General features: G+C 56.3%; 1 protein-coding gene and 1 long non-coding RNA gene across 2 annotated transcripts in view; one reads left to right on the forward strand and one right to left on the reverse strand.

The window, feature by feature from the left end:
• COL18A1 (collagen type XVIII alpha 1 chain) overlaps window positions 1-8,640 on the reverse strand; it is a 95,657-nt gene extending 87,017 nt beyond the window's left edge. The window contains exons 1-2 of the mRNA XM_082392530.1: window positions 8,491-8,640; window positions 8,295-8,389 (exon numbers count right to left, since the gene is read on the reverse strand). Coding sequence (XP_082248656.1) covers window positions 8,295-8,389; window positions 8,491-8,501 — 106 coding nt within the window. The 5' untranslated portion in view covers window positions 8,502-8,640. The remainder of the gene's footprint in view (window positions 1-8,294; window positions 8,390-8,490) is intronic.
• Window positions 2,343-16,034, forward strand: LOC309628956. The gene is made up of 2 exons (XR_014244801.1): window positions 2,343-8,261; window positions 13,009-16,034. It is a non-coding gene; the product is annotated as an uncharacterized lncRNA (long non-coding RNA).
• Window positions 16,035-17,738: the final 1,704 nt, after the last annotated feature.

Genomic DNA, 17,738 nt, shown 5'->3' on the forward strand with positions numbered 1-17,738 from the left:
GACAAGGCCAAGATGTGAGGACCCAAGACAAGCAGAGGTCACTGCCAACACTACCCGCCGGTGCGGAAGCATGGTAAGCCCGCAACCCTGGGTCAGCCTTGGGACCCAGAGAAGTGAGCAAAGCGACAGCCAGAACCTTGAAGTGGGGCAGGAGGGCCGGGCCCTGCAGAGGCACCTGGGCTCAGAAAGGGCCGTCCTCCCCTCCAGGGGCAAGAGGATGAGAAGCAGAGGTGGCCCAGGGCCAGGTGTGGACACGCCCAGGGCGGCAGAAGGAAAGCTGTCTAATTGAAATAATCATTTATGGTAGAAAAAGCCTCTCCCAGCTCCACCAATGGGCTAGCTGCGCCCTCTCCTGAGGGGCCTGCCTTTCAAAGCCCTCAGGCCTTGTGTGAGGGGAAGGAGGGTCTGAGCTGGGCCTGTGGGCGGTGCCTGGCGGCCTGGGGTAGAGCCGCTGGAGAGGGAGCGGGTCTACCCCAGGTGGGGAGACCCCAAAGGTGAGCGTGGACGGGATCAAGGGTGGCTTCCCTTCATTCTGGTTGGAAGGCTGGGGTGACAGAGGACAGAAAGGACGCCGTCCTGTCTGCTGTCCTCTGAGCAAGCGCTGCCCGGACGACACCCCATCAGGCTGAGCTCAGATTCCCAGCACAGACAGGGCCTCAATCCGGGAACCCCAGGAACCGGCCTGGCTCGCAGAGAACAAGAGGCTCCGTGGAATCTCAGCGGGAGAGTTTTTCAAAATACAGCAGCCTCGTGACAAGATCCAACAGGCAGAGGCAGGTCTGCGATCCCTGGATCACCCCCACGGGACACGTGGGTGGGCGAGACCACGCGGGCACCCGGGCCCAGAACACTTGCAGGACTTCGGAGCTGCGGGCGTGAGTGGGCTGTTTTGTCTAAAACACATGATCGTCTTAGCAGGCGCAGCCCATGGCCAAGTAAGAAGCACAAAAACTGTGTTCCGGTCACGAGGACCCACTTCCTATTCTTGGTGCTCACCAGGCCCTCCTTCCAGGCCTCGCCCTGACGGGTGGCTTAGGCCATCCCTGATGGTGTTCCCGAGAGCCCAAGGAGGAGTTGTCAGGACACATCCCAGGAAGCTCCCTGCAGGAATGCCCTATTCAGTCCCACAGAGCCCCACTGCCCTCCCCAATTTACAGACCAGAGGCACAGAGAGGGTGAGGAATCTGCCAAAGGTCACACAGCGCTCAGAAGCAAAGCTGGAGTTAAAACCTGGAGCCTGGGCTCTCAACCCACATAGCAGATGATGTCCCATCCACAAACACAAAGTGGCCAGCTAGGTTGCCTGCCAGCTATAATAGACCACGATTTAGTGACTCCATGCTTGTTTTCTGCAAGGACTAGCTCTAACTCCACGCCCACCAAAGCCGAGTAAAGAAAATAAGAGCCACATGCAGCACGTGGCCCCCCAGCACTCTGCCTGCTGGCGCGCGCAGTTTTCCTCTCTGAATTCTCCCGACCCCCACATCACCCCTGCAATGCAGATGAGCCCAGGCCGCTGTCCCTGAGCTGCGATCGTCACGCGTGTCCTACCTCTACAGGAAAAGGCCATAAAAATAAGGGAAGAAAACAACACCCTGCTTTAAGAAATTACACGTTCCCAATTAAAGCCTGCCCACAAACTAGAAAATATGCCAAATATGCCCCCCAGGAGGTGACACCATAGGCAGGCATGACAAGGCGGAAGACAGCGCAGAGACAGAGGATGGATGTCAGAGCAAGGAGAGATGCGAAGGCCAAATAACACTCCAGAACCTGCTCCCTCACTGGACGGAAACTCACAAAATAGAGCACAGAAGTGGTATTTCTCCATTTATCAGATTAGCAGGATTTTCAAAGTGACAGTGTCCAGCCCTGGCGGTTTGGGCTGAAAAGCTGCACGGAACTAATATCCATCTGGAGGGATGTCCACCCCCCTCCCGAAGGTCCCAACCACAGCCCCCCCCCGCACTCAGCCCCAGCACTGCCACGGGGCCTCCCCAGATAGGCAGCCCGGACCCCAGAGTGGATGCTCTCGGCCTGCTGGGGAGATAACGGTCTGCCCTGCCCTCGGGGACAGGGACAGACCCCAGGGACACTGCTGTTTACCTTCCTGTTTGGGGCAGGCAGGGCACAAACAGAGGTGCTCAAAAATGACTCAGGAAAGAGGAAGTCAATGGACCAAGGGGCCAGGTGGCTGGGTTCACCACTCACCACCTCCCAGCCCCAGACCAGCCAGGGCGAAAGGAACGCCTTCCCAAGTTCTCCTCTAATGCGAACCCCGACCCCCGGCCCCAGATGCGTGAGCCCCAGCTTGGAAGAGACCCTGGTTCCATGGGCCAACTGGCTGGTCCAGGGCAGCTCAGGGGCAGGCAGGGCCACCTCAGGGGCTCAGGCCCTCCCTGCATCAGGCGCTCGGTCGGCCTGCGGAACATTACCCCCTCCTCCCGTGGCCCTGCCCTCCCGACTGCAAGGGGAGGGGGAGAATCTTCCCGCCTCACACTGTCAAAGCAGCAGCACCCACGTAAATCACGGTTTCCCTTCCAGGATGAAGTCCCCTGGTTGCCTAAATGGAAACGGGGAAGAAAGGTGTCCCTTCGCCCTAGAGGCCATGCGGGGGTCTGGATGCAGGCCCCAGCAGAGATGCATTCGGCCTCCAGCTCCCAGCAGCTGGGTCGGTGCTCTTCCCCGGGCCCTCCCCGTTTCCAGGATGAGAGAAGCTTCCTTTTTTGCACGGTGGGCACCAAGATGCGGTTCAACCGCTGCTGGGATGTGCCCTCCAGGCACTGCTTTCGCATCGGCTCAAGTCTCCCCAAAGCAGAAGGGCGCCTCTCATGCTCACTGAGAACAGCCTGTGCCAGCAGGTTCCGTGCAAACAGGAGACCCAGCTGCCGGAGCCTGGTACCGTCTCCAAGATTTCTGAGCTTGGATGCAAAACAAGGAGGCCTGACCGTGCCTAATTCTGAATCTACTCAAGGAACAGTGCAAAAAGTAGAAACGAGTACTTCGGACCAAACTTAAATGAATGACTGAATGAATAAAAAAATAAATCAGTAACATGCAATATCTGCAGATGTTCCGTCCGGGCTCCACGAAAACCACCAACACCAGTCCATCAAAAGCACGTGCGTGGTCTCTGCAGTTTCCATTCAGGCCCTGCCACTGTAACCCACCACCAAGCTCTGGTCACACAGGCTCCATCCCCTCGCCCTGCAGCCTCATCCCTGAGCCTTTGGCTCTGGTCTCATGTCCTTTGTGGGGAAACACCCTGTAAAGGTCAACCTTGACCCGTGGCCAGTGCCTGGGCCAGCTGGACCCACCACAGAGCCTCTTGGTCTTGCAGAAACCAGGGGTGGCCAAGAGCCCTGCCCATCACCCCAGCTCAGCGCTGGGTGCCCCTGCCCTGTGCCATCGGCCTCGTCACGGTGCATCAGCCCGGGAGGGTCCCCGTCTGCCAGCATGGAATTCCAGAAAGGTGTACCGGCCTGTGAACAAGTCCTCCTTCCTGGGCACTCGCTGAAGACAGCCAGGAGGCCGTGCCGGGGCTTGTCTCTGCCAGAGGAGCTGGGGTGGGGGTAGGACGCGCCCCTGCAGGCCGGCAGGCGGAGCACAGACACTGCCCTGCGGCCCCCAAGTTTCGTCTGACTCAGCACATCCGTGATCTAAAGCTCCTTCTGACAGCCGTTCTGCACGGCCCAGACCCGCCAATCGAACACATGACCCCAAGGGCCAGCCCACGTCACCCAGCCACACCCTGCCGGCACCGGGAAGCGCTGGGGAGCGGGACAGAGAAAGCTCCCTGTCTCCACCAAGCATCCCCGAGGGATGCAGGGGACGGTGCGAGGTCCCGGACACGGGTGGAGATACCACGAGCAGCATCCAACACAAGGCACGTCATACACGGGTGCTGTGAGGAGCTTCACAAAGCAACCACCTGCTGCTCAGGGCACCCAGACGGGGGGGAGGGGCTGTTCCCGCCCCGGGTTAGAGCAGGAAACCAAGGCAGCGCCCACCACCCCAGTGCCCCTCCCAAGACTGGCAGGAGGGCAGGGAGGGGCTCAGAGGCCCAGTCCTTCTTGCGAAGGAGCCGGGCCTGGCAGAGAGCTCATCCCAGACCCTAAGCCATCAGGGATGGGAGGCGCGGGGTCCAGAGAAGCCACGTGACCTGGCAAGGGAGCAGAGCTGTGGGGACCCAGGGCACACTGCAGGCACCTCCCACAACGTTCTCACTGTCCTTCTGGGCCCCTGCCGTCAAAATGTATCAAATGCAATCATCTTATGAGCGTGCCAAACATGTATTTTAATTTTCCCAATAATATATCCCTCCCTCCCGCCAACAGCATCAAGTTTCGGGTAGTTTCACATGTCACATCCTGCAATGTCCACCTTCTACCCAGACATCAGACAGCTGGTGCTTGGCCAGCTGTGTTCTGGGGAGAGGGGCCGCCGTTTCGGGGTTCTCTCTCAGATGAAAGCTAACCCAGAGCCTCCAAGCCTCCGAGCAGAGAGCTGAGATTAGAGTGTGCCATCTGTGGTCCGACCCTCGCCGGCACGGGGGTGGCCACGCCTCGACCAGGACTGCAGACGGGCATGTGCCGTGGGGCATAGGCCAGCCACTGCAGACAGAGCCGGGCCTGGGGGCTGCTCGTCAGCCACGGCTGCAGCAAGACCCGCTTGCCCCTCACCCACCCCTCCACTGACCGGCCCTTCCCCGCAGTGCTCAGGCCATGCGAGAGGGAAGTCCGCTGGCCGTCGTGTCAGAAGACGGGTCTTGTCCCATTCCGTCACCCACGGAGCGCCATGACGTTTTCAACAACCCAGCTGAAGAGAGACCAGGCACTCTGGTGGGGAGAGAGCGAGTGTGTGCACGGATGTGCACGTGTGTACATCTGTGTGTGCACGTGTGTGTGCGCATTCATTGAGTGCACGCGCAGCTGTATTTTCAGGGTGAAGCAGGGCGGGTGGGGCAGGCCCTTTAGGCCCCTCCAGCTCTGGACAGCTCAGGAGTCAGTTTCTCTCCTTCTAGGTTTCCTTGCAAGGACCTTCCCCCTCCTCCTTCTTTTAAAGGAAAACAAGAGTGCCTTGAAAAACAAGTTTTGCTGAAATTCAAGACTACCTTAGAGGTCTTATTCCTGAACCCTGAAGACTCCCCATCTGTGCTGCCCCTCCAAACGAGCCTGCCTCGACAGAAGTTCCTACCCTCTGCTTAGATCACTTACCAGGTGCCCGTGAACCCCAGGATGACAGGCGCCCCCGGACACGGGGACCCACAGGGTCTTGGCCATGTCCTGTTCAAGCCTAAACCCTGCAGGCCCACCGAGGGAGTTGGGGGGAGGCAGGACCACGGCCATCAGCGGAGACCTGGACCCACTGATGGACCCTAGTGGTGAGAAAGGGTGGGACACGCAGGTCTGGGGGCGGGGGTGTGCAGGGAGCTGACGGAGCCTGAGCCCGAAGTCACATGTGGGAGGGGCCAGAGACAAGACGACTCAAAGCCTAGGGCTCTGGCGTGGCCACAGGCGTCCTGCAAATGTCCACAGGGCGAGGTCCTTCTTCCTCAGCCCTGAAGGAATGACCCATGGGCAGATGCCACCTTAGCACATGTGACTCCGGTACTTCCTCCGGGAGAGGGGACCGCAGGTAGCACCGAGCCTCCAGGCTCGTAAGCCCGCCCAGCCAAGGTCCCCCCAGGTCTCTGGCTATGGGGGAAAGCACACGATGCCATTCAAGAGCGTCGGAAGGACAGCGGCCAAGCTTAAACAAAACAGCAGAAGTCGTTATTTATTTATTTTTTTGGTCAAGTACAGCCCAGAGACAGACTCGGGAAAATGCATCATTTGGGGTCAGAAAAAAATGTTCTAATCAGCAAACGGGGCTAAAGTTTTTGACTCCCAAGGGTAATTTTGAAGCGTTTCTAGAACAAATTGAGCCCCTGCTAAGTCAGGCGTTCACATACTTTTGCTCTTCTCCAACATCTAGAGAGGCAATTATTATCCCATTCCAAGGGGACTTGGTCCCAGCAGGGAAAGGAGCCTGTGTTCTCCCAGCACGGGGGAGGGGCGGGCGGCACACAAGCCCTGCTGAGAGTGCTTCCTGCTTTATGCTCCGGGGAACAAAAAGAGCACATTCTGTTAGGCACCTTGCAAGGGGCTCCCTTCCTTCTGGGGGACCTGAGACTACGGCAAACCCCCACTGCAGCCACGTGGCAGGACAGAAGATAAAGCGCACCATTTCTAGGGCTTCCCTGGTGGCGCAGTGGTTAAGAATCCGCCTGCCAATGCAGGGGACACGGGTTCGAGCCCTGGTGCGGGAACATCCCACATGCCACGGAGCAACTAAGCCCGTGCGCCACAACTACTGAGCCTGCGCTCTAGAGACTGCGAGCCACGACTACTGAGCCCACATGCGACAACTACTGAAGCCCGTGCACCTAGAGCCCATGCTCCGCAACAAGAGAAGCCACTGCAGTGAGAAGCCCATGCACCACAAGGAAGAGTAGCCCCCGCTCGCCGCAACTAGAGAAAACCCACGCACAGCAACAAAGACCCAGTGCAGCCAAAAATAAATAAATAAAATAAATAAATTTTTTTAAAAAACACCATTTCTTGAACTGTCACTCCGCCATCCACCACCCCCAGAGTCTGCATTAACTTGAACACCTAGAGATCTCATCTCACCCAAGCTCCCGAACACAACATTTGATTTTTTCTTCTCCGTGAGGCTCAAAGTCAACACCCTTGACTTCCTCTCCTTGATTACAAAGTTTCATAAGCTGGGGTGTGGATGCTTCAGTGTCTTTCCTTTTCCCGACTAGACATAATTATAAAAGAGCCTTCAGGCTTACGCATTCCTGCACATGTCTGAGGGGATGGCCCCTGAAGCCACGACGTGGTCCCCGGCAGTCATAAGAACCCCAGGAACCCCGGGGACCACAGAACCCTATAAGGACAAACACTCCCTAAGTGCCCCACCCCCAGAGTTAACCCAAATACCTGAGGCGTTATCTGCTACACTACAAACAGGTGCTTTCCGCACATCTATTTATGAGGTGGTTACTTTTTTAAAAGGTCTGTGCTGCCGTTTAACGATGACCAAGCCGACTGGAAACAATGAAACAAATTATTATGGCTCTCTCCCCAGAACACTTCCCTCCAGCGACCCCCCCCCAGCTGTGGCAGCAGGTGTGCGAGTGCTGTGCTGACCACAGCGAGCAGTCACTCTGGCCGCGGGGAGCCGGCTGCCCGGGACGGATGTCAGGGCAGGCAGTCTATTTCCACCTGTGATAAAGCACCTACGCTTTGCGGGCGGGGGCTCCCCTCGGGTCTGGCACCTCCACCGCCTCCTCCCGGGCCCTTGCTGGGCCGGTTGGGAAGAGGACGTGGGCCGCCGTGTGGTTGGGAATGGGGTCCCAGGAGCTGGGGGCAGAGGAAGTTTCAGCGCGGTAAGAACGGACTTCCGGACCACAGTTTGCGGTCCGCGCTGGAGCAGCGGCGGGCGGGCGCCGCCAAACAACGGACCCCTGCGCATTGTTCTCCCGGCGGCTGCTCGGCGCTCGGCCGCATCAAAGGGACCGCGCGCAACCCGACACCGCGGCGGGCGCGGGGGCAGAGGCCTGGCGGCCGGGGCGGCGCACAAAGGCTGGCCCCGGGGAAACCTGGGCAGTTTTGCCTCAACAGGTTGGAAACAACACTGCTGCGCCCCGCACCGCACCGTCCTCCCCGAGACCTGCTGGACTCCGCGCGCGGTTACGCTGGGGCCCAGAGGCGCTGGGAGGCACCAGGCCGGTGACGGCGACACAGGCCCGCGGTCAGGCTTCGGATGCCCGGGCGTCTCCGAGCCACCGTGCGTGTAACGGCCGTCACCACGACCTCGGCTCCGGGACCTCACTGGCCCTCGGCCCGCAGCGCTGTCCGTCTAGCGCACCAACTTCCCCGCAGAGTCGCCGAAGTTTGATCACGACACGAGGGTCTCAGGACGCAGCTGGCCCGCACCATCCCCAGCCCGTCCCGCTCCCCGAGTCCCGGGCGCGCCCAGGTGGCGCGAACCCCCGCAGTCGAGGAATGAATGGCCGTCGCGGGACGCTCGGGCACACGGCCCCGGCCCGACCCCGTCCACCCTCCGACCGCCCCCCGCGGGCCACCTGCGCGCGTGGGTAGAGCCGGGCCGCCTCCGGGACCGAAGCCGAGATGGGCTGGGGTGAGGACGTCGCCGCCTGGGACCTGCCAGAGTCCCGCACAAAGTGCGGCCGGAGGCGGGCGGGCCAGGTGCGAGCACTCTCGCGTCCCCGCTGGTCTTACCTGGCTCTGCGGACGCCGCGCTGACCCCGAGCAGCAGGACCAGGGGGGCGAGCAAGTCCAGGAGGCGCCGCCGCCGCGGCCGCAGCCAGGGCCACCTGCGGGCACAGGCCACAGGTTAGGGTACCGCGCGCGCCCCCGTCCCCCGCCCGTGAGCCCCCGCTGCCCCCGCCCGTCCCCGGCACCGCGCGGCCCGCACCTCGGCGCCATGCTCGGCGGGCCGGACCGTCTGTGCCGCGGGATGTTGCGCCTCCGCCGCGGTGCGCCGGCTCGGCCGGCCGCGCTCTGACCGCCGCGGGGACCAGGCGGAGGGCGGGCGGGGGCGGAGCTGGTCAGGGGGCAGGACGGGCCAGGGCAGTGGGCGGGAAGGGGGCCGGGCAGGGGGCAGGGCCTGGCGCGGAGTAAACCCTGCGCGGGGCGGGGTGCGGACCCGGAACCCGACCAAGGGCCGCTCCCCGGGTCCTAGCACCGCTGCGCTGCAGCCGCAGTGTTTCTCCCCCGACCCCCGGTCCCCAGGCAGCGTGGCCGGCCCGAGCCCCGGCCTCAGGAAGAGGTGCCCCTGTCGCTGCCCAAGGCGGCACCTGGGGTCTCGGGCTGCAAACCGGGGCAAGGTCCAGAGACACGCAGTGTGTCCAGCCCGGCGTCTCTTCGGGAAGGTGACCGTAACCAGGGGATTCGTCTTCAGGCCCTGAGTCCGATGGGGCAGCAGGAAGGCGGGCGATTTAAACAAAGACGTTCCTCGCCAGGGGGCGACGGATGGAGGAAAGGGGAGCCGGGCTTCTCCTGCCCAGCCTCGTGGGCGCCGTGGCCGCGTCGTGGCAGCCCATCCGGCCTCGCTGCTTCCACGGGCTTGGGGCCCAGAAGGGTCACGTTCCCCACGGCCCACTCCCCACGTTGCGCGCACTCCAGAAACCCCCCAGGGGATGGGCCCTGCGCCCCACGAGGTGTCTGCTCTGGCGCTCCTGCCTCCAAGACCTGGCCCAGGAGGCCCCTCCCCCTGCTGGAGGTCCAGCTGCCCCCCCCCCGCCCCCCGCAGCTCTGGGAGTTCGGTCTGGCCCTTTCCATTTCCGCAGGCCACTGCTCCCCAACCCCCAGCTGACCGCCTGACCTCAGGACCCAGATCCTTCCTCCAGGCAGCTGCGAAAGGGGTCCACTCCTCAGACCACCCACAGGCCTCTCCAGGCAACCAGAGCCCCTCACATCGACCTCTTAAAGTAAACTCGCATTTCCCTGGATCTGGTCCCCTCATGGTGTGCAGTAAACAGGGGCCCCAGTGCCGTCAAAACCAAGGGCCCCAGTGCCATCGCCCTTGGCTTAGTATCTCTGCTAAGCCCTCTGGATTCACCCTCCTCCTTCCCCACTGCCACCTCCTGATCCGGGTTCATCTCCTGCCTGACCCCTGAGCAGTGTCTGCAGCGTAGACTCTCTGGGCCTCTCCACACCCCTCTCCTACCACCCCCCACCCAAGGCATCCTGCTGGGTACTCCCTGCGGCACTGACAGCACCGGCCTCACCCTCTCCTGGCCTAGAGGCCAAGCCCCTGGCCTGGTCCAAGCCGGGCGCCCTCCAGGCACCTCTCGTATCTACCCATCCTCCACCACCACCTCCCCAGGCCCCGGCCAGCGGGCTTCTCCTGGACCCTCCTGACAGCGGCTCGCAGCCCCTCCCTCTGCCCCTGCTGGCTCTCCAGCCTAAGCAGAGGGCCTGCTGGGATTCCAATCCCATCGCGTCATCCTGCCTCCCCTGTCTGCTTTAGTCCTCAGAGGCGGATGGATACCGCCCCGCACCCCGGGCCCTGCCCGCCCCGCACCCCGGGCCCTGCCCGCCCCGCACCCCGGGCCCTGCCTGCCCCGCACCCCGGGCCCTGCCTGCCCCACCTTGCTGTGCCCGTCCACCTGCTCGCTCCTCCGTCCTCACCTGACTTCGAACCTCCAGGTCCAGAGAAAAGTGTGCTCATGGTCCATGGCGAGGAGAGAAAGCAGCTTAGAGGATTGTGACCTCATTTTTTTAAAATGAAGAAGAACAGCATTGAATAGAAATGCAAAACTTTTGTTGTATATGTGGATGGAGGGGTGGGGTGGGGTCCATGTGCTCTGTGTGTCTGCCGACGGGTATGTGTGAAGGGGATGCATGAGTCTGTGATGGAGCTGTTTCTGTGACTGTGTGTGGTGTCTGCATGTGTGTCTGTTCGTGTTGTTACCGAACCAAACTTGGGTCTGCTCGCCCAGTTGCAGCAAAGCCAACTGACTGACACTGGGCTGTGGTGAAGAACAGTGCGGCATTTATTATTGCAGGCGCCAAGCAAGGAGACCGGTCAGCTCATGTTCAGAAGACCCAAACTCACTGATGGCTTTCAGGGAAGGCAGCGTTAGGGGTGAGGGTTGCAGCTCATGGACTTTCTTCTGATTGGTTGGTGGTGAGGTAATCAGGAGTCAGTATCATCGATCTTCTGGTTCCAACCAGTCTGGGGTCTGCATGCTTGTGGTCAGCATGTGGTCACCATCCTCCTCCTGGGTGAGCGTCTTCGTTTCTGCAGAACAGCTCAGAGATCTGCGTCCGGTTGCTGTGTGTATCCCTTGAGGAGGAGCTAGGGCTCTGCTTCATCGCTGACTATGGTTGAAGCTGTCATTGCTGCTCTGGATTGACTGCTTCTCCTTTGTTTCTGGTTCCCTTACTTCTCTAATTAGTAACTGCTCGAGTCTGCTCTTTGGAACTCGGGGAAGGCCTAGGAGACTAAAGCTTCTTTTACAAACAAGAAATGGGGGACACGGAGGCGCTTTTGTACCCAGGAGGGCCCTGCAGGGTCCTGCTCGGTTTCAGTGTGTCATGCCCCTGTGTGTGTGGTGTGTTCATGTGTGTGGTGGGCATGTCCTGGGTCCTGATGGTGTCCCTTCCTGTGCCTTGTGGCCCATCTGTCCACCTGTCCATGGGCTGTGGCCCTGCTCCAGGGTGAGGAAGCTGAAGGGCAGGGCTCTTCAACCTCTTCCCTCTCCCCTGCCCTCCCAAACCAACCCACTGGGCCTGACTGTGGGTTTGGGAAGGAGAGGCTGGACCAGGGCGGGCAGTGCTGTGTCCCTGCCCACACTGGGGCCTGGGATTTACCATCTCTCTCCTCTCTCAGGTTGGGAGCCCCACAGCAGGGGTAAGCCCACCTTTCTCGGCTTTGGGGGGAGGGCCAGCTTCAAGGGGCATTCTGTGTCATGAAAAGTGCTACAACAACAAAAAATACAAAAGTAAGACTTTTTACCGTGAAACACTTATGATTGCTGAACTTATAGCTGTGAAAGTACGTATCTTGTGCTCATTTTTTTCACTGAATGTCTTATTGCAGACTCACTGCTATGTGTCTCCACAGTTCCCACGGCTTTCTCATCTTTTTCTTATTAGAGTTTTATTTTTTCTTTTATATCCACAAGTAATAAGTGATCACTGTAGAAAAATACAAACCGTATGCACACACAAAGAAAAGAAGACCTCCAAGCAGCACTAAGCACCACTGGGCTGTGTGTCCTCCCGCCCTCCTCCACAAGGACCCCACCCTCCAGGGGGGACAGACCCAAATCAACTCGCCCCAGAGAAGGACCCCAGCCGTGCCCAGTGCTGGGCAGGGTCCTCGGGGCACAATCTGGGCAGCAGGGGTGGCCCAGGCCTGTGGGTGCCCCACAAGGGGCTTGGGGGGTGGCGGCGACATCCAGGAGCAAAGGCCTGGGGGCAGAGCGCGTCCGGGGGAGGGCCAACCCAAGCGCAGTACAGTTCTGGGACACGTGGTGCGTCTGGTGAGGCGGCTGGAGCTTAGAGAGAAGTGCTGACCCGCCTGAACTCAGGTGCAGGCCTCTCTCCTCTGTGCCTCGTGCTGTTTCCCATCCCTCTCCACTGCAGGAGGTCTCGCGGCTCCTTCCGCAGGGAGAAATGACAAATGACGCAGAAGTAAATGACAGATGCCACAGAAGTGCTGTGCTCGTCCCAGCTCATCCTGGTGACACGCAGGGTTGGGGACTCCCAGACACTCGTCCAGCAGGGACCCGCAAGCCCAGGATGCTTGATTGACGTCGCCCACCCACAGAAGGCTGTGGGTTGGTTTGTGATTTAAATCGACACAGGGTTTTCCAAAACCACAGTGGACCTGCTGAAGTCTGGGGCCTGTGCAGCGGGTGCCCACCTGCTCCGTGGGCGCGTCCTGGGTGGGGACTGTGGGTTGGTGCAGGGAGAGAGGGGGTGTACAGGGAAGGGGCCGCGGGGCCAGGGGCACAGAGCAAGGCCAGGGACGAGGAAAGGGCAGGACCTCTGACCCCTGCCCAGGCTGTCCCGTCTCCTTGTGTCCAAAGAGATACCATGGGGCTTGCTGTGCTACAAAAGTAACTTTTCATCAGGAGAGGAAGAAAAGTTACATGGTAGGCAGAGCCCGCTGTGAAAAACACAAAGCCTATCCAAAAAGTATATCTAGTCACACGTCAGTTCTCAGGCCCTAATGGCTGGTCCACTGGATCTGAGACGCAGTTGTGGCCTGACAGTGAATGGACCGGCTGACCCTGGCCCTGGGCTCTGACCTCTGTTGGACTCTGCCCCCCCCACTTCCTCCATTGCCCAGTTTCCTCTCTCCGCCTCACTGGTCACTATGTGAGTGAGAGTATATTTATTGGTTTCCATGCTTGCTGCCCTCAAGGTCAGCCCCCTACCTTGTGCCCAGGCATCACACCTTTTGTGTTTGCACCTGCAGCTCCTGGGGTGACACCTGCCTCTGGTGGATGTCGGATAATTACCTGCCAAATGAAAGATGGGAATTGCCACTGCCTTTTGCAGCCTGTGGATCTCAGCCCTTCCCCTCAGCTTCACCTGGACTTCAATCTCTGACTGGCGGAACCCTGGGCACCGGGCAGTGCAGCTGATGAAGCCGGTTTTCATGGGGGGATTTGTCAGAGCAGAATTTGGAAACAGCAAGTGAATGATGAGACAAACATGAAATAGACTACCACATCCCCATGAAAAATCTAATTAAATGAGAAATGTTTATGTGGAAAAGCCATGTCCCACGCCACGGATGCCACGTGGTGCCGTGATAGGAAACACGCATGTGAGGAGGTGACGAGCCAGCTGTGAGAAGTGACTGTCGAAGGTTCATAACACACATTTCTATTAATTTTGGACCGTGCCACTTCCTCATTTCACTGCTGCACGGAAATGCCTCAGCTCCTGTTGAGTCACGGGGGAAGGGGAGGGGTCCCCGAATTCTCAAGTGCATCATCTAATGGCCCAGGATGGTCTGTTTCTCGAGAACTGCCTCCTCTCCACTGAGGCTCATCAATACAAAGGAAACGCATGTTGCCAACTCCCTCAGATGGAAGGAAGGTGTCTGGGCGACTCTCCCGCCCCCCATTTCCTGCCCACATGGCAGCCTTCCAGCACAAACAGCACCCCCGGCCCCTTCCCTTCCCTGGGGCGTGACCACGACAAAGCCACTTCGTTCAGACAAGTTAATCGGAGGGTTGCTTTCCCCCCTCCACGTGAGCTAGGGTGACTGCTGAGTGCAAACCAACCCCCAACTAAACACCACACACACACAGCCTGGGTCTGCTCACATTCAGGATCAGCGTTAGAACATCTCCAGCCCTGACTCCGCCAGGGATTCGGCCTTTGCCCTCCCTGCCCCCCCCCCCTCAGTGTCCGCGGACCTCAGCCTGACCGCCTGGCCCTCAGAGCAGTCCCAGCCACCAGCGCGTCAGGCTGGCTGACTTCCCTGCCGAGCGCTTATCACTAATGTTCTTGTTCCTTTATTTGTTCACTTGTCCGTTTATTTGCTTGTGGTTTTCCCACTTCCTTCCAGTAGAATTCCGCCTCGCCCCCGGCCCCCATAAGGGATGGTGTCTTTGCTTTGTGCACCACAGACCAGAAGGAAGGAAGGAAGGGAGGGAGGGAGGGAGGAAGGAACACAGGTATATTTCAGCTGAGAAGGGCAGTTCCAAGTGCTCCTTCTCACGAGTGACACGAGAGCCCCAGGATGGAACCTCCAGGGTGGGACCGGTTTGTACCTAACACAGCCTCCAACCTCCTTCCCCCGCACAACCTGCTGGGGCACCCCTCCTCCACCTGCCCTCACCCCCAATCAGAGTGAGAGCCCATTGAATTGACTCGATTATAGCTCACTAAAAACCCCAAATGTTACAAATAAAGCTAAGGTCGCCCTGACCCGCCTCTGCACCTCAGCCTCCTGCCAAGTTAGTCCTTGTCACTATCTTTCTGCTGGCTTTTAAACATACATTGTATAGATATTTGTTACTTTAGAAATGTAGAAAGTTGTTTTGTGAAAATTTAAAAACATACATGGGATAATGCTCGTGGTTCTAAACCTTGCTTTAGGGACTTCCCTGGTGGCACAGTGGTTAAGAATCCGCCTGCCAATGCAGGGGACACGGGTTCGATCCCTGGTCCGGGAAGATCCCACGTGCCACGGAGCAACTAAGCCCGTGTGCCACAACTACTGAGCCTGAGCTCTACAACCCGAGAGCCACAACTACTGAGCCCACGTGCCACAACTACTGAAGCCCGTGCACCCAGAGCCCGTGCCCCGCAGCAAGAGAAGCCACCGCAATGAGAAGCCCATGCACTGCAATGAAGAGTAGCCCCTGCTCACCACAACTAGAGAAAGCCCGTGCACAGCAACAAAGACCCAATGCAGCCAAAAATAAATTAATTAATTAAAAAATAAATAAACCTTGCTTCATTAACACAATAACTCTTGACACATCAGTATATACAAATTTATTTGTTTATTTATTTTTAAAATATTTATTTATTTGGCTGTGCTGGGTCTTAGTTGCAACATGCAGGATCTAGTTCCCTGAACGGGACCGAACCCGGGCCCCCTGCACTGGGAGTGCAGAGTCTTAACCACTGGACCACCAGGGAAATCCCCATATACAAGTTTATTTAAACGACTGCACACATATTCCATGGACATAGCATACTGAGTGATCCCACCTTAATGAGATTTAAGTTGTTTTCAATCATTTGCTTAAAATAACGTACTTCCTTGAAAAGAGATAGAAACAGTGAGACAGAATGAAACGAGTAATGCTGAAAACGGAAAGCACAGTAAACAGATGGAGAATGGTTTTGACAGGCTGACAGTAACCTCAACTTGGCCAAGGAAAGAATCCGTGAATCTGAAAGTAGCTCTACAGAAGTTATCCCAACTGAAAAACAAAGAGAAAACAGAATGAAAAAAGAACAGAGCAATGCATCCAAGGGCTGTGGGACAATGGCAGTCTAATGTCCATAAAATTGGAATCAAATTTTATGGAGAAAGGAGACAGTGGGAGGAATAGAGGAAATATCTGGAGGAAAATGGCTGAATGTTTTCCAAGGGTAACAACAGACCCCAAACCATAGATCAAAGAAGCCCAGAGCAGATGCATCAGGATAAATGCCCCCCCAAAGTCAAACAAACAAAAAAACCCCAAAAAACCCATATGCATAACATATTCAAGCTGCTGAGAAAAAAAAGACATAGAAAAAAATCTCTAAGGGAACCAGAGAAAAAAATAGATACATTACATGCAGAGAAATAAAGATAAGAGTTATAGCAGAATTCTCTTCAGAAACCATGCAAGCTAGATGACAGTGAAGGGATATCTTTATAACCCTGAAAGAAAAAAAAGTGTTAGGTCAGAATTCTGTACCAGTGAAAATATCTTTTAAAAATTAAGGATTAAAAAAAAAAAAAGACCATCTCAGATAAACAAGAACTATGGGAATTTACTGCTGGCATTCCTGCTCTACAAGACATGATAAATGACGTTCCTCAATCAGAAAGAATATGGTATCAGTCTGCCAACTGGATCTTCACCAAAAAATGAAGGGTACCAAAAATGTAAGAAATGAAGATAAGATAAAGTTTTTTTCCCTTATTTTTAATTGCTATAAATTATAGCTGCCATCAAGAGGAAAAACAGTAACATTGTATTGCACTGATAGCATACATGAAAGTAAAATGTATGATAGTAACATCAGGAAGGGTGGGAGGGAGGAATTAGGAAAATATTGTATTTGAAATGTATGTGAAATGTCTAATGCTATTTGAAGGTAAACTCTGATTAATTTAAGATTTATATTGTAAACCCTAGGACAACCACTAAAGTTTTTTTAAAGAGGTAAAAGTAGTAAGTCAAGAGGACATAAAACAGAATGATAAAAAAAATGTTCAATTAACCAAAAGAAGGCAGAAAAAGAGTAAAAGAGAAACAAAAAAACAAGTAGAAGACAGCTAGCAAAATTACAATTTTAATCAAATCATCAATGATCACATTAAAAGTGAACGGTCTAAATGTACCAGGTAAAAGGTAGAGATGGTCAGATGGGATTAAAAAAAAAAGTATGTCATGTCTACAAGAAATCCATGTTAAATATAAAGACACATGTAAGTTTCAGGTATAAGGATGAAAAATATACGCCAATCACTAGCCAAAATAAAGTCAGAGTAGCTATCTTGACATCAATGGACTTTAGAAGAAGGAATATTATCACAGATAAAGCAGGATATTCAGTAATGGTGAAGGAGTCAGGTCTCTAAGAGGACATCACAGTCATAGATGAGTGTGTACCTGAACAGCAGGCTTCAAATATATTAAGCAAAACCTGATAGCACTGGAAGGAGAACTAAAGTCCCAACTGTAGTTACGTCAACACGCTACTCTCAGTGGTTGTTAGAACAAGTAGACAGAAAAGTCACTAAAGGCACAGAAGACGTGAACAATGCTGTCACCTACCTAGACTTCACTGATATTTATTGAACCCTCCACCCAGCAGTACTTTTTGAGAAGAAGAATATAGGCAAGGGGAGCGAGGGCCGACAGAGAGAGATGGCTACAGAGCGGGGGGAGCACGGGAGATGCCCCACATCGTCGTTGTTGGGGAGATTCGCGCTGAGGCCCAAGGAGATGCCCACACCCCTATTGGAAGGGCCAGGATTTAAAGACAACTGGGCCATGTGTCACCAAGGGTGTGGAGGCACCGGAACTCTTGCCACTAATCTTGGGTATAAAGTGGAACAAACACTTTGGAAACCAGTTTGGCAGATTCCTAAAAAGTTAAACATGCACCTACCTATGATCCAACCACGCACTCCTCGGTTTCTGTCCACACAGAGACCCTACCCAAAAGTGCGCAATAGCCCCAATGTGGAAACAAGCAAGTGTCCACCAGGAGGTGAGCAGATAAACAGGCTGCGGAACTTCTCTGCAGAGGAGCGCCATTCAGCAATAAAATGGAATTAGTTACTGATCTGCACTAAAAGCAGTAAACGTCAAAATATCGTGCCAAGTGAAAGAAGCCAGACAGAATGTACATACGATGACTCCGTCCTTGTGAGGTCCTGGGAGCACCAGAGGGGGACCAGTGCCCAGGCTGGGCTGGGCGGGTACAGGGAGCACAGATGACAGATGGCCAGGACAC

The sequence above is a fragment of the Balaenoptera borealis genome (genome assembly GCF_965194805.1).
Source record: "Balaenoptera borealis genome assembly, chromosome: 5".
NCBI lineage: Eukaryota > Metazoa > Chordata > Mammalia > Artiodactyla > Balaenopteridae > Balaenoptera > Balaenoptera borealis.